Source organism: Phascolarctos cinereus, unplaced genomic scaffold, assembly GCF_003287225.1.
Source record: "Phascolarctos cinereus isolate Bilbo 61053 unplaced genomic scaffold, phaCin_HiC Scaffold_726;HRSCAF=1367, whole genome shotgun sequence".
Classification (NCBI taxonomy): Eukaryota; Metazoa; Chordata; class Mammalia; order Diprotodontia; family Phascolarctidae; genus Phascolarctos; species Phascolarctos cinereus.
In genome coordinates, this window is record NW_027556098.1 from 126,757,561 (window position 1) to 126,772,159 (window position 14,599).

General features: G+C 38.5%; 1 protein-coding gene across 5 annotated transcripts in view; it reads left to right on the plus strand.

Annotated features, from left to right (window-relative positions):
* Nucleotides 1–3,007, plus strand: part of ARMC8 (armadillo repeat containing 8) — a 137,148-nt gene extending 134,141 nt beyond the window's left edge. For all 5 annotated transcript variants that reach the window (XM_020986114.2, XM_020986112.2, XM_020986116.2 and 2 more), the window contains one exon: nucleotides 319–3,007. In XM_020986114.2, coding sequence (XP_020841773.1) covers nucleotides 319–352 — 34 coding nt within the window. In that variant the 3' untranslated portion in view covers nucleotides 353–3,007. The remainder of the gene's footprint in view (nucleotides 1–318) is intronic.
* Nucleotides 3,008–14,599: the final 11,592 nt, after the last annotated feature.

The following is a 14,599-nucleotide window of genomic DNA, read 5'->3' on the forward strand; positions in this document are numbered from 1 at the left end:
AGGCTATAAGGAAGAACCAGGTATAGCACAAATGGACATTCAAAAGTTCTCTTCCGGGATTACAATTTTCTTACAATATTATTTTTCTGGGAAGATGTGGTGTTCTGAGCTCCCTTTTATGTACATTTTACTTTGCCACTGTGTAAAATTCCCCTAAATCCAGCAGTTCTGCTTGATTAATAGTACTTGCTAACACCTCCTTAAAGCAATGCCTACTATCTATCTTTCCACATTTTGGAATATGAGATTATAATTTAGCTAATTTTTTTAAATGAAAAATTTCACAGATACTCACTAATTCATGGTTTGTGATTTCAGAGCAAAGACAGCACTGCAGCAGTACCTTGCGTGATGGGAGACCCAGCGAGTCTTCAGGCCCCTCTCCCCTCCCGTTTGTTTAAGGAGTAACAGGAAATAGCCTCATTGGGTTCCTTATATTTGCACAAGTCACCTTGGACTGAGTTTCTCTCACGTGCAGGGAGCTGTTTTGCAAAAGCAATTTAGTAGAATAGATCTCAGATACATCTTGAGAACCTTCTTCAAGGTAGTAACTTACTCAGAGGACTATTGTGTTTATTTTTTCCTGAGCTACCTGGACTCTATTAGAACAATCAATTGTCATTTTCCTTTGGACCTACAATTTTTTGCCTATGCTGCAGCCACTTTGTGTGTGAATGTGTGTGTGTGTGTGTGTGTGTGTGTGTGTGTAAATGTGTGTTTGCGTGTGTATGAATGTATGAGGGAATACCTCAGAATTTTGTTTTCTTATTTTATGTGTGAAAATCTCTTTTCTACAGATTTTCCAGGGTTTAAGCATTGCTTGCTGTATGAAAACTTTACTGAATTATATACAGTTTGAATGATATGTTATTTTAAAAACAAAAATTTGTTAAGTGTTCCATAAAGGTTATGTTGAATTTTGGTCAGATGAATATTTGTAAGTAAAAATATATGCATTTCTGAACCTCAAACTTAACTTACATATATTTCCTTTTAAGAAAGAGAGAGAGAGAAAGAAAGAAAGAGGTTGAGAGAGAAAGAAAGAAAGAAAATATGGCTCTAGATGACCTGAATCACAGGCAATATTAATGGTGCTAGCTAGCATCTTACTGCCGCACAATATTAGCAGGTACTAGGGGCTCTTTCAGCCCAATTAAGTTCTCAGGCTTCCTAAGTAAAGGGATGGGGTAACTCTCCTTAAGGTTTTGAAAATATCCAAGGGGAAATGTCATGGTACTACTGATAGTGATGCTTCTGTGGCAAAGCACTGTGAGAGAAGAACCAGTGGGTTCAGTGCCAGCACTCACTAGGGAACTTGCCAGTCACATTTGAAGATCCAGATCTCCTGCACTTATGTGTACAAGTCTTAGGATCGGCATGGTAAGTGACAGCTGTTGGACAGTGATTAGGCAAGACCGTTTCAGACCAGGTCATTTCTTAGAAATGCTGTCAGAATCAAAAGGAAGGAATCTGGCAAGTCTGAGTTTGAAGATTCATTGCATCCTAATATTTGCACTTCCTACAGAATATATCACTGTGAAATGAATTTGTTTTCTCCAAAGTTAAGCTATTTCAGGAGGCTCAAGGTAAAGAGTTAAACAGTTTAAAAAGAAGTCTTTCTCAAGAGCATTGCTAAGCATAATTAGCATTTTGTAGCCAGGAATTGAAACATAATGTGCTTTTATGAAAGAGATCAGGGCTTTAGTAACTGGTGCAATCAGGCACCTTTATGAATAACGATGGAGAACTTAATGTCCAGAGAAGGAAGAGAAAATATCTTCATGATGACTGAAGATGATGTATTCTCTCTGCACAATATATGTATCTTGTCTTTTTAATAGCTTTTAGCTTAAAATGTTCTCCAAGCTGTGGCTTAACTTGTCCCCAGATGTTTACATAAAACATAATGCAAGTTACAATGGACTATTAGAGGGAGAAATCTAGCTCTTATTTTCCTTCAAATAAAAGATCTCTTGAAGAAGGAAACCAGGTTTGCAAACCTGGATGAGTCTACAATTTGAGTCAAAGAAAAAAATCTGGGATTTCACTACCCAATTCTGTCAAATATTACTAGGATATAAACTACTCTGTTACTATCCAGCACTTTCCTTTATAGAGTTAATCTGTTTGGTTAAAATAGAGCATTTTCCAAAAAGTGCATTTAACCTCATTTTTTTCCCTACTCTGAATGTGGCCACCTAGAGATCCCCTGATTTAAATGCAGAGATAATGAATGTTTATTCCTTCAGGACATCAATGAAAAAAAGTCTTTTAAAATAAACATCTGGATTTTGCAGAGAGATCAAAATGCAAATATGGGAAAACCTGGGGGTATTTTTTTAAAATCTAGTTTCTTGGAAATAAAGCCTTATTTTAAAACACATTCAACTGATGACAGTTTTTCTGGCACTAAAAACATCCTTAATTCAAACTTTTAATGTGAAACAGTCCAAAGTTAGTATCCAATTAAAACAGACCAACAATAAAATGCTAAGACAATCTAGACATCACATGGAAAGAAAAAAAAGTATTTTTCCAGAATAACATCAGTAGACTAAAAGTCCACTAAATAGCATTTTCAATCTCAAACTATGTGAACTGATATTGCCTATGGATGTATACAAATAGGAAAATTAAAAGTGCTTTACCATAAACTAGCTCTTCTGAATTTCATGAAAAAAATGTATTTATTATGATAGTACTGGTTTCTGCATTACACGAAATTTTTAGTCTGCAAGACACTGGCAACAGTGGAAAATGGTCTTGTGTATATAGCCCAAGTTCTTAACTAAGCTTCTCAACAATCTTTAATACTGCTTTCTGTTTCTCCTTTTTTCTGTAATCCAGGATTTATGAACTAGAAAAGAATGTCCAATTTAATAAGTTGCATTTATTTCCTGAAGCACTTTATTGAGAACGATAAATGTTCGGTAGTATTTGGATAAAATTATGACTTTTAACACATTCTAATAAAGCCAAGCAAAATCACAGCAATTTCTAAAACTTACTCTATGTTTTCCAAATGTCCAGTGCATTAGAGGACTTTTGAAAAAGGTATCCTCTGGCATTTGAAATGCATCTCTGCATGACTCAAAGGGCTGAAAGGTGACTGAGTTTCAAGGGCTCTGCCTTAGACAAGTCTGAGCCTGATCACAGTAATCCAGGTTATGTGCTTCTCATTGAAGTGAATGGATCTGATGATGTCCTAGGCAACTTTACATCTCAGTCACTTCCTCTATGGCTGCTTCAGGCTGTTGCCACCTTCCTCAGGCAAGCACACTCTTCTTTGTTCTTTGGCTTTGATTTTAGCTGCTGTCAACTACCATCTGCCTTAATATTTCAGTCATCATTTTTAGTTCTCCTTAATTTCCCTTCTTTCTCATGAGTCCCATATTCCCACTGCTTCTGTTTACCCTATTTCTGTTTCACAGGCAGAAGGATGCAGGTAAACCTGCCATGTAAGATACACAAAGAGCTTCCTATTCATTGCAAAAGTAGACAAGCCTAATAATGGAAAGAGCCCTGATTTGGGAAGAAGGAAACCTTGGTTCCAGTCTTACCCCCATTTCACAGGAAACCTGATGAGTAAAACTAAATTAAGGTGACTTATGTAATGGCCAGCAAGAGCGAGGAGGAGGGGATACCAGCATAGTGTCACCATCGAATAACTGACAGAGGGAAAGGAATTTGGGGTGTGAACTGAAGCTCTGGAGTAAGCCAGGGACAATGTCGTTAGCCGGCTAATAAGCATTTATTAAGCACCTACTATATGCCAGGAACTAAAGTAGTGTTGGCTTAGTCCAATGTTGACAGGATATATTAGCAAGGAGAAAGCCTGAAGGAGATACAGAGCATAACGCTTTTTTCCAGGTGATTTTCTAGTCCCTGGGCAAAGGAAAGGGCAGACTGGTGGGGAAGTTTGCTAAAGAATTCAGGCCTGATAAAAAGGAAACAAGAGAAAATAGAAAAGGGAAAGGGAAAAAGCATTCACAGCACTAGCAGTTACTCCAAAGATAGAATGGTATCATCATTGATAAATTGTGCCATAGATGCAGGAATTATTTTTTGTTACATTGAGTTCTAAAAAAGTATTTTTTTTTTACCCAGTGAGTCTCCATAGGATCTTACTGAAGAGGAGAGCACATGATCCTGCCTCCTTCCTCCATGTGCACATACTCATACACACACACACACACACACACACACACACACACATAAACCTAGTTTCTCCAAGTCCTCAGTTAAGGTGGATTCTAAGGCATGCCCGCTTGGAACCAAGGGAGGTGCTGAATGGGGACTTCTGGAACTTTGAGCTCTCTGCAGAGAGGGCACTATATCAGGCAAGGCCTCTTACCGTCCTCTAAGCAATGTCACCCTCTGCTGTCCCTGTTGATTGGCAATTTAAACCACTTTCTGCCTTCTTAGGATGCCTCTAGAATCCTTTCATTAAAGGGATTTGTTCTCTAAAGTTTGGATTCAGTCAAAGGGCTGCACTGGAGGACCTAGAGGGTCACGTGTGGCCTTGAGGCCACAGGTTCCCCACCCCTGCATCTAGATTATCTGGTGGCTACATTTATTCTTTCTTCCAGGAGAAGATAAAACCTCCATCATGGCAGGTAAAAGCTATTCGCTAGTTCCCCTCACCCATGGCATGGCACCCTGGACTTCGGTTTTAAAGTACTCTCCAGTTAGTTCAAAGATGAAGGCCCGATTTCCTTTGCCTGAAAGGGTGAAGTCCATTCTTTTTCCCATGTTTACATGCCCAAGGGTTGAAAACGGGATTTCAAACAGGCTAGCAAGAAAAAAATAAGATAGCAAGATAGAAAGGTGATGGGATTTGGAATCAGGAGACATGAGATCAAATCCTAGCACTGCCAATTAACTTCTGGGCCTCAGTTTCCTCACTTATAAAATGAGGGGAACTAAAAATAATAAAGTGTGGGAGTTACACCAATCGGTTATTTAAGTATTTGCACATCATCTGTGTAACAGTTTCTGTGCTAGGCACTAGGGTTGTACAAAGAATAAAATAACCTACTCACAAGGAGCTTACATTATAATGGGGGAGACAAGAAAGACAAAAATATACATACAGCACAAATAGAAAGTTAATAAATATATACAAAATAATTAAATACAAGTTAATGTGGGCAGAAGGGCCCTAGAAGTTGGGGAGATTAAGAAAGGTTTCATGCAGAAGATAGTGCTTGTGCTATATCTTGAAGAAAAACTAAGGCAAAAGTAGAAGGGAATGCATTTTAGGTATGTGGCACAGCCAGTGCAAAAGCAGAGATGGGAGGAATAGAAGTTCAGTTTGGCTGGATCTCAGAGTGCAAGCGAGTAATATCTTTCCCTGTCCTGCCGCTCTGACCTGATGGCCGACCTCAGGTGAGGAGAGGAGTGATTTTCCATTTCCTGTTGTGTCTGTTCCCCGAGGGAAGGTGGTGAAGGACCCTGGGCAACGTCCACCTCCTCTGCCCCCACCAACCTGACCTGTCTCTGGCCATCAGTGAGGATACCCTCTGGGGAGAAGAGGGGCAATCTTTCCTCTGACCAGGGGACTTTCTCCTGCTGCACCTGTCCCAAGGAAAGAGAAAAATTGGAGAGGGATTTCATCCCCTGCTTTTCTTGTCTCATGTCTGACCTCCAACCCCCTCTGGGGAAGAAAGTGGCACCTTCCACTCTAACATATTCATACCTGGTCATACCCTACACATCCCAGTGATTCTGAACCCCTGTAGGTTATTATCCAAACCCCATCCCTTACCCCCTGCCACCCAATTCCTGTTTCTCATCCCCCTCAATCCTCTTTCCCCACCCCAGAAGTCCCAACAAAGTACTACCCACTGTGCCCTCTGCTCCATAGGCAATAAATGCCTTCATCCTAAATCTCTCTCTCTCCCACTCCGTTCATCTTATCATCAATGAGGTCTGATTCCCTCCTGATGACCCAGCATCCCTGTCCACCCTTTCAACATTACTACCTTCACTCATTCTCCTCAGCTCACTGGTCAAGGCAGGGGAATTAGGGTATTCTTTGCTCCTAATTATCACTTCCAGATTTTCCCCAGACCTCTATCACTTAGTAACATCTCCTTTGAGATTCATGCAGTCAATATCTACCGCCCAATCAAAATCCTGTTCATTGTAGTCTCTACACCTCTCTTTCCTCCAAGAGTTAAGTACTTGGCTCACAACTTTTCTCTCCTCAATTCTTGCCCTTATACTAGGGGGACTTCATACTTACTGACTCTACCTCAACACCATAACTATTTAGTTTTTCAATCTATTTATTTCCCATGACCAACTCCTCCACCCCACCTCAGTCACATTCAAGATGGTCATATCCTTGATCTTACCTTCACTCACAAATGCACCACCTCCTTGTTCAAGAATTCCAGAATCCCCTTATCTGACTATAATCTTTTGGCTTTTCATCTACCCTCTGCCTTCCCTTATCATACCCTTCTCTTTTGTCTATACCATGACCTCCAATTCCTCAACTTTTCAGTTCTCTCCCAGGCCATCTCCACTGCACTAGCTACTTTCCTCTTTTCACCATCCTGACCCTTTGATGAACCAGTTTAACACAACACTGTCTGATTCTCTTGGGTTTCTGGCTCCTTTATCATATCACCAGTTACTCCCTGCTAAGCCACAACCTTGGATCACTTTCACCATCTACCACCTTTGCTCCTACACATGGCTGCAGAATGAAGGAGGGAAATTATGTAACTCTTCTGATTAGGACTACTACAAATTTATGTTACAAGCCTCAACTGGGCCCTCGTTGCTGCTAAGCAATCCTTCTATGCCTCACTTAACTTACTATCCCACTTTCCACGGCAACTCTTCCATACCTTTTTGTCCCTCCTCAAACCTTCCATGGCTCCTCCCACTCTCTCAACGGAAAATCTTATCTCACATTTTACAGGGGAGAAAAATGAGGCCACTCCCACTTTTCTTCCTCATTTAATATCACTCATATGCCTTTTGTCAATATCTCCTTTATCCCTGCCTCAAATGAAGATGTCGCCTTACTCTTTTTTTTTTTGGGCTAGGTAATGGGGTTAATTGACTTGCCCACAGTCACAGCTAGTGAGGCTTTTTTTGTTTTGTTTTGTTTTAATGTATCCGAGGCCGGATTTGAACTCAGGTCCTCCTGACTCCAGGGCCAGTGCTCTATCCACTGTGCCACCTAGCTGGCCCCAAGGCCTTACTCTTTACAAAGAGTAACTAACTCCTCTATTTGCAATCCCATTCCATCCCATCTCCAATAGGTTGCTTCCTCTGTTACCACCATTCTCACTTATTGTCAATCTCTCCCTGTCTACTGGCTCCTCTACTACCCATAAATATGCCCATGTCTTCCCCAGCCTCAAAAAATAAAAATAAACCTTTCACTTAATCCATTCATACTTGATAGATATCATCCTGTATCTCTTCTGGCCTTTGTGGCTAAACTCCTTGAGAAGACCATCTGCAAGGAAAATTAATTTGGCAACAGTGAGTAAGAAGTGAGACAGGGAGACCAATTAGGAGGCAGTTGCAATAAACTGGATGAGAGGCAATAAGGGCTTGAAACAATGTGGTAGCTATGTGAATGGAGGGAAGGGGTCAGATGCAAGAGATGTATAGGTAGAAAAAAACCAAGATTTAGCAACTAATTTCATGCATGTTATGAAAAACAGTGAGAAGTTTAGGATAATGCTGATGTTATGTCCCTGGGAGAATGGAAGAATGGTGGCACCTTTGACAAATAAACAAGTTTAGAAAGAAAGATAACGAGTTCAATTTAATTAAGTTGAGTTTAAGATGTCTCTGGGGTATCCAGTATTTAATGTCTAATAGAATACTGGTGATATGGGACTGAAGCTCAGGGGGAAAATGGAGCTGAATATATAGATCTGGGAGTCATCTTTATAGAGATACAAAAGGTAAAAACATAGAAGCTGATGAGCATACCAAGAGAAAATGTAGAGGGAGAAGTCCTAGGACAGAACCTTCGGTAATACCTTAGTTGAGGGGCGTGATATGGATGATGAGCCAAAAAATGGGACTGAGAAGGAGAAGAAACCAAAGTAGTACAATGAAAAGCTAGAGGAAAGAGTATTTAAAAAGGGAGGATGGTCAGCAATGTCAAATGCAGCAAATGGTTTGAGGAGGATGAAGACTGAGAAAAGATTATCAGATCTGGCTTTGGAGAGATCATTAATAACTAAAGAGAGCAATTTAGGTTGAGGGATGAGATCAGGAACCAGATTGAAAAAGGTTAGTATGGTGAAAATGAAGGCAGCAAAAAGAGTTTGGCTGAGGAAAGGAGGAAAATATGTAGAATGATGGAGTCTGGAAATGGTTTTCATGTTTTTTAAGAATGGAAGAGACTTATTACTCTTCATATTTCAATAGGAAAGAAACCAGTTGATTGGAAGAGGTTGAAGTTTAAGAGGAGAGGGTTTGAGGATTCAATCTGTTGGAAAAGATACTGTTAGGATAAAGACATATGATAATAAAATCAAGTGCACTTTTTTTTGTTTAATTCAACTTTATTTTCAGTTCCAAAATTTTCCCTACTTTTCTCCTCTTCCTCCTCCACCCATTGAGAAGACAAGAAAAATACAAACTATACAAATATATGCAGACATGCAAAACAAATTTCTGCATTAACCATGTACCAAGGGAAAAACAAAATAAATCAAAGAAAATGTACTTCAATTTGCACTCTCAGCCCATCAGTTCGATTTTTGGACATGGATAGCATGTTTCATTATAAGTCCTTTGGAATCATGATTAGTCATTGTATTGATCAGAGTCACTAAATTTTTCAGAGTTGAGTATCTTTACAATGTTGTACTGTATACATTGTTTTCCTAGTTCTGCTCACTTCATTTTTCATCCATTTATATGAGTCTTCCCAGGTTTTACTGAAACCAGCCCATTCATCATTTTTTACAATGCAGAAGTATTCCATCACACTCATATACCATAATTTGTTCAGCCATTCCCCAATTAATGGGCATCCCCTCAGTTTCCAATTCTTTGCTACCACAAAAAGAGCTGCTATAAATATTTTTGTACATAAGAGCCTTTCTCTTTCTTGACCTCTTTGAGGTATAGATCTAGTAGAGGTATCTCTGTGTCAAAAGCAATGTAGAACTTAATAGCTTTTTGGGCATAATAGTTCACAGCATCACCAACAGTTCATTTTTTTTTCTTTTTCTTTCTTTTTTTTTTGGCTAGGCAATGGGGTTAAGTGACTTGCCCAAGGTCACACAGCTAGCAAGTGTTATGTGTCTGAAGTTGGATTTGAATTCAGGTCCTCCTGAATCCAGGGCCGGTGCTCTATCCACTGTATACTGTGCTACCTAGCTGCCCCAACAGTTCATTGATGTACTTATTTTCCCACATACCCTCCAGCATTTGTCTTTTTTTTGTTGTTGTTATATTAGACAATCTGATGGATTTGAAGTGGTACCACAGAGTTGTTTTAATTTACATTTCTTTACTAGTGACTCAGAATAATTTTTCAAGTGGCTACTGATAGGTTGGACTTTTTTTTCCTCTGAAATCTGCCTATTCATATCCTTTGAATATTTATCAATTGGGTAATGGCTCTTATTCTTGTAAATTTGACTCATTCCATATACCTATTAGAAATGAAACCTTTATCAGAGAAACTTGCTCAAAATATTTTTTCAAGTGTGCTTTTAAAAGAACTTACCTTGGAGGGGGGAAAGGCCACCTTTTTGTTCATTACAGGGAGAAAAGAGGAGAGATTAGGAGATGGTGTCAAGAAGTTTTGAAATATAAAAAAATAGAGAAAAGGTAGTAGCTCATGTTCCATGGCTCATATTCAGTTTTCTCAATAAAATAAAAGGCTAGGTCCTCAGCTAAGGGAGAGGGAAGAGGGAGAGGTATAGAAGGTCTGAGGATAAGAGAGAAGGTTTAGAATAACTTCTGTGGGAAGTGAGATGGGGAAAAAAGTAAAGACTTTCTTGCTGTGAGGGCCTAATTGAGACTGGATAACATTAATTTATAATGTACCCAGTCCACAGTATTATGAGACTTCCTCAGTGGCTTGTGTGAAAAAGAAGAGACAGCACATGGTAGGAATAATCCAAGGCTGAAGTAGAACAAGGGAGCAAGGAATGTGAGAGAAGAGGACAGCATAGAAGTAAAATGGCTAATTATTGAGTTGAGATTGGAGAGATAAGAAAGTGAAAGCTGAGCAAGGTAATGAACTGAGAAAATAATAAGGGCTGAAGGGATTGGAGGTATTAATGAGGGTGAATACATTTAGGATGAGGCATAGGGCAAAGAAGAATGATGAGATTGTGATCAGATAAGTGAATGTTAGAGTTTCTAATTAGGAAAGTGGAACATTTGTGGGTAATGATGAAGTCAAGATAGTGGAATGTCAAGGAGTTTAAGGGAGCATATCGATGTGGATATTAAGGATAGGAGTTGGGGAAGAGAGGAAGGTGCTGAGCCAGGTGCTGAATTCCTTGAGAAAAAGGGGAGAATGACTTGGGGAACTGGTATACTATAGCTACCATCATTTGGATTAGATGAAAAAATTTTGATTGAATGTATTTCAAAGGAGAAAATTTGGTTGAGTGAAGGAAGCTGAAAATAACAGTGGACAACAAGGAGTGTTCTGACTCCAGGATTAGTGTTGGAGGTATAAGAGAAGGTGTAGCCTGTGCTGGAGAGAATAGCAAGGATGCAGTATTATCAGAGAAAAGCCAGTTCTCATAGAGGACCAGTAGATTGAAGAGGTGTATGTGTGAGAGAGGGAGGCCAAGAATGAATGATAGCTTGTTCACTTTGAAACTAGAATTCTAGAGGACACAGTGGAAGGGGTGGGAAGAGTTGGAGTAGGATATGGGTGGGATAGGATTGAGGAAGGTGGGATGAGATAATACCTTCCACTTTTCCAGTACTAAATCCAATGATCCTATGAAAACTTCAGACATCCTTAATCAGATACCCAAATGTTTAGGCTATGTGACCAGGCTTTGTGACCAAAGACATTAATTAGGCATACTTCAGTGATCAATATATTTCTGTAGTCTTCTATCTTAACCAGAGAATCCCAGTTACCCAACAACTTCTTTCTCTGGAGCTCCCAGAAATGGTTTGGACTATTCTAAATACATTCCTCATTTTACAAACCCCAAAGGAAGGTGTTGAATAATTAGGAGCCTGGTTGTGGCTTAACTATTACATGACATGCACATCCAATTTTTGTCTAGGTGAGTGCCCATAGGAAACCTTAATCAGAATAAGTAAGCTTTGTGATGACATTTGATAAGAAGGTTGAGAATATTCTTAATGACAGGGATTAGGAGTATCAGAAACTTCAAGAAATTATCTCTGTCCTAAATAATTTAAAAAATACCAATTGCTCATGAGTAGGCCAAGCCAATATAATAAAAATGACAATTCTACCTAAATTAATTTACTTATTCAGTGCCATACCATGAAACTACCAAATTATCATTTTATAGAGCTAGAAAAAATAACAAAATTCATATGGAAGAACAAAAAATCAAGAATATCAAGGGAATTAATGAAAAAATGTAAAGGAAGGTGGTTTAGCTGTATCAGATCTCAAACTGTATTATAAAGCAGTAATCATCAAAATAATCTGGTACTGGCTAGGAAATAGAGTGGTGGATCAGTGGAATAGATTAGGCACATAATACACAGTCGTAAATGACCATAGTAATCTAGTGTTTGATAAACTCAAAGCCCCAACCTATTGGGACAAGAACTCACTATTTGATGAAAAACTGCTGGGAAAACTTGAAAATGGTACTGCAGAAACTAAGCATTGACCAACATCTTACACTGTATACCAAGATAAGGTCAAAATGGGTACATGATTTAGATATATAGGGTGATACCATAAATAAATTAGGGGAGCAAGGAATAGTTTACCTTGTCAGATCTATGTATAAGGGAAGAATTTATGACCAAAAAACACATAGCAATATGAGATATAAAATGGATAATTTTGATTACATTAAATTAAAAAGGTTTTGCACAAACAAAACCAATGCAGCCAAGATTAGAAGGAAGGCAGAAAGCTGGGAAACAATTTTTATAGTAACTATCTCTGATAAAGGCCTTATTTCCCAAATGTATAGAGAACTGTGTCAAACTTATAAGAATACAACTCATTTCCCAATTGATAGATGGTCAAAGGATATGAATGGGCAGTTTTCAGATAAAGAAATCAAAACTATCTATATTCATATAAAGAATGCCCTAAATCACTATTGATTAGAGAAATGCAAATTAAAACAACTCTCAGGTATCACCTCATATTTATCAGACAGAAAAGGAAAACAATATTGGAGGAGATGTGGGAAAATCAGGACACTAAGGCACTGTTGGTGGAGTTGTGAACTGATCTAACCATTGTGGAGAGCAATTTGGAACTGTGCCCAAAGGGCTACTGTGTATACCCTTTGATCCAGAAATACCACTATTAGGTTTATAGCCTAAAGAGACTTTTTAAAATGGAAAAAAGCCTATGTGTACAAAAATGTTTATAGCAGCTCATTTTGTGGTGGCAAAGAATTGGAAATTGAGGAGATGTCTATCCATTGGGGAATGGCTGAACAAGTTCTGGTATATGATTGCAATGAAATACTATTGCACTATAAGAAATTATGAGCAGGATAATTTCAGAAAAGCCTGGAAAGACTTAGATAAGCTGATGCAAAGTGAAGTAAGCAGAACTAAGAGAACATTGTACAAAGTAACAGCAATATTATATGTACCATAATCCACTGTGATTGACTTTGCTATTCTCAGCAATACAATGATCCAATTCCAAAGGACTTACAATGAAAAAATACTGTCTACTTCCAGAGGAAGAACTGATAGAGTCTGAATTCTGGTTGAAACATACTATTTTTCATTTTACTTTTTTGTGGGGGTATTTTTGGTCTTTGTTTTTCTTTCATAAGATGACTAACATGGCAATATGTTTTGCATGATTACACATGTATAACCTATATAAAATTGCTTACCGTCTCAGGGAGTGGGAAGGGGAGGAAGGAGAGAGAGAATTTGGAATTCAAAATTTAAAAAAAAACTAATGTCAAAAATTGTTTTTACATATAATTGGGAAAAATAAAATATTTTTTCAAAAGAAAAAAATTATCTCTGTGGTCAGGCTTCTAACTTTTATGAGTGTGCCATATTCACAAAATCCTCTCTCTAGGCAAACTAACCATTATTTTTCTCAAGGAAGAAGAAAAATCAGATATCAGCCTAGAATACCACAACTCAGGAAACTAGAACCAAAGAGATGGATGTAGACAAGACCCCCATGTTCCAGAATTTTATCCAAATAATCAGTAAAATCACTAACTTTCCTAAAATCTGGAGCATGTAACCAAGAGACATAATATTGTAGTCTCATTCTTTTTTCATTTTAGGTCTTGGGGTTCTTCTAGTGATCAAATAAACTTTTAAAATTATATCCCAGGGCAAATATATAGCTACTGGGGAATCCAATTGTTTCTTCTGCTGGATCTAGAAAAAGCAGACTTCTCTTTCCCCACCTTCTATTATCAGGTAGAAGTGTAGAGTGGTAAGGAACCTGGATTGGAAATCAGGAGACTTTGGTTCTAGCCCTGGTTCTATTGCTAACAAACTGTGTGACCAAAGAGAAGTCACTTAACTTTTTGGTGCCTCTGTTTCCTTGTCCAAAACAGCATTATTATCTAAATTATCTGCCTCCACAAGACTTGTGAAAATTCAATGAGATGTTAGATGTGGACTAGCTTTGAAAATTATGAAGTGCTACGTAGGTGAATATGTTAATGTGTTGTCATTATCTTGGTCGTTATTGAGGTTTTGGGAGTACAAGGGGTGCAATCACCACTTCCTATTTCCTGTCAGTGTCCTTTTGGCAGGACCTAGAGCTGTTATAGCTTAATTTCCATGTTTCACAAAGCTTTCCTCATCTACACAATCGTGAGCAAATTATAAGAAGGGTAGTAAAAAACCCTGCCCTACACCTAGAAATTACTAACCCCCTGAATTTCTATTAAACCACAAGGCATAGGGGAAATCAGATGCCAACCTGTGTTACTAGAGCCTAGGAAAGTCCACACCCATGCCACCCTGAATGTGCTCAAGCTCATCTAATCAAGGTTGTGCCTGGTTGGTATTTGGATTAGAGACTAAAACTCAGGAAACATATCAAGGGGGTAGAGGTTACCAGGGAGAAAACTCTAGCTAGTTCTCTCTTAAGAATGATATTTCCATAAGTTTTCATGAGGCACACCAGTTAAGGAAAGAAGAAGCAGCTTTCCTTTCTAATTTTAACATAATTGACCTAGCGAAATCAGCTGCCCAAATTTCACTAGTGGCTACTTCTATGTTGTTACTTGCAGTGAATGTTATTCCACAATTTAGAATACGTGGAATGTATCACATTTGACCCTTTGAACTCCATGGTCCTTAAACCCCCAACCATGGTTCAACCAATGTATCTATCCATACTAACTTTAAGAACAATTTAAAGCACTGAAGTAACCTGAAATCTCTCTCAACCACAACCAATGTTGCATCTCAG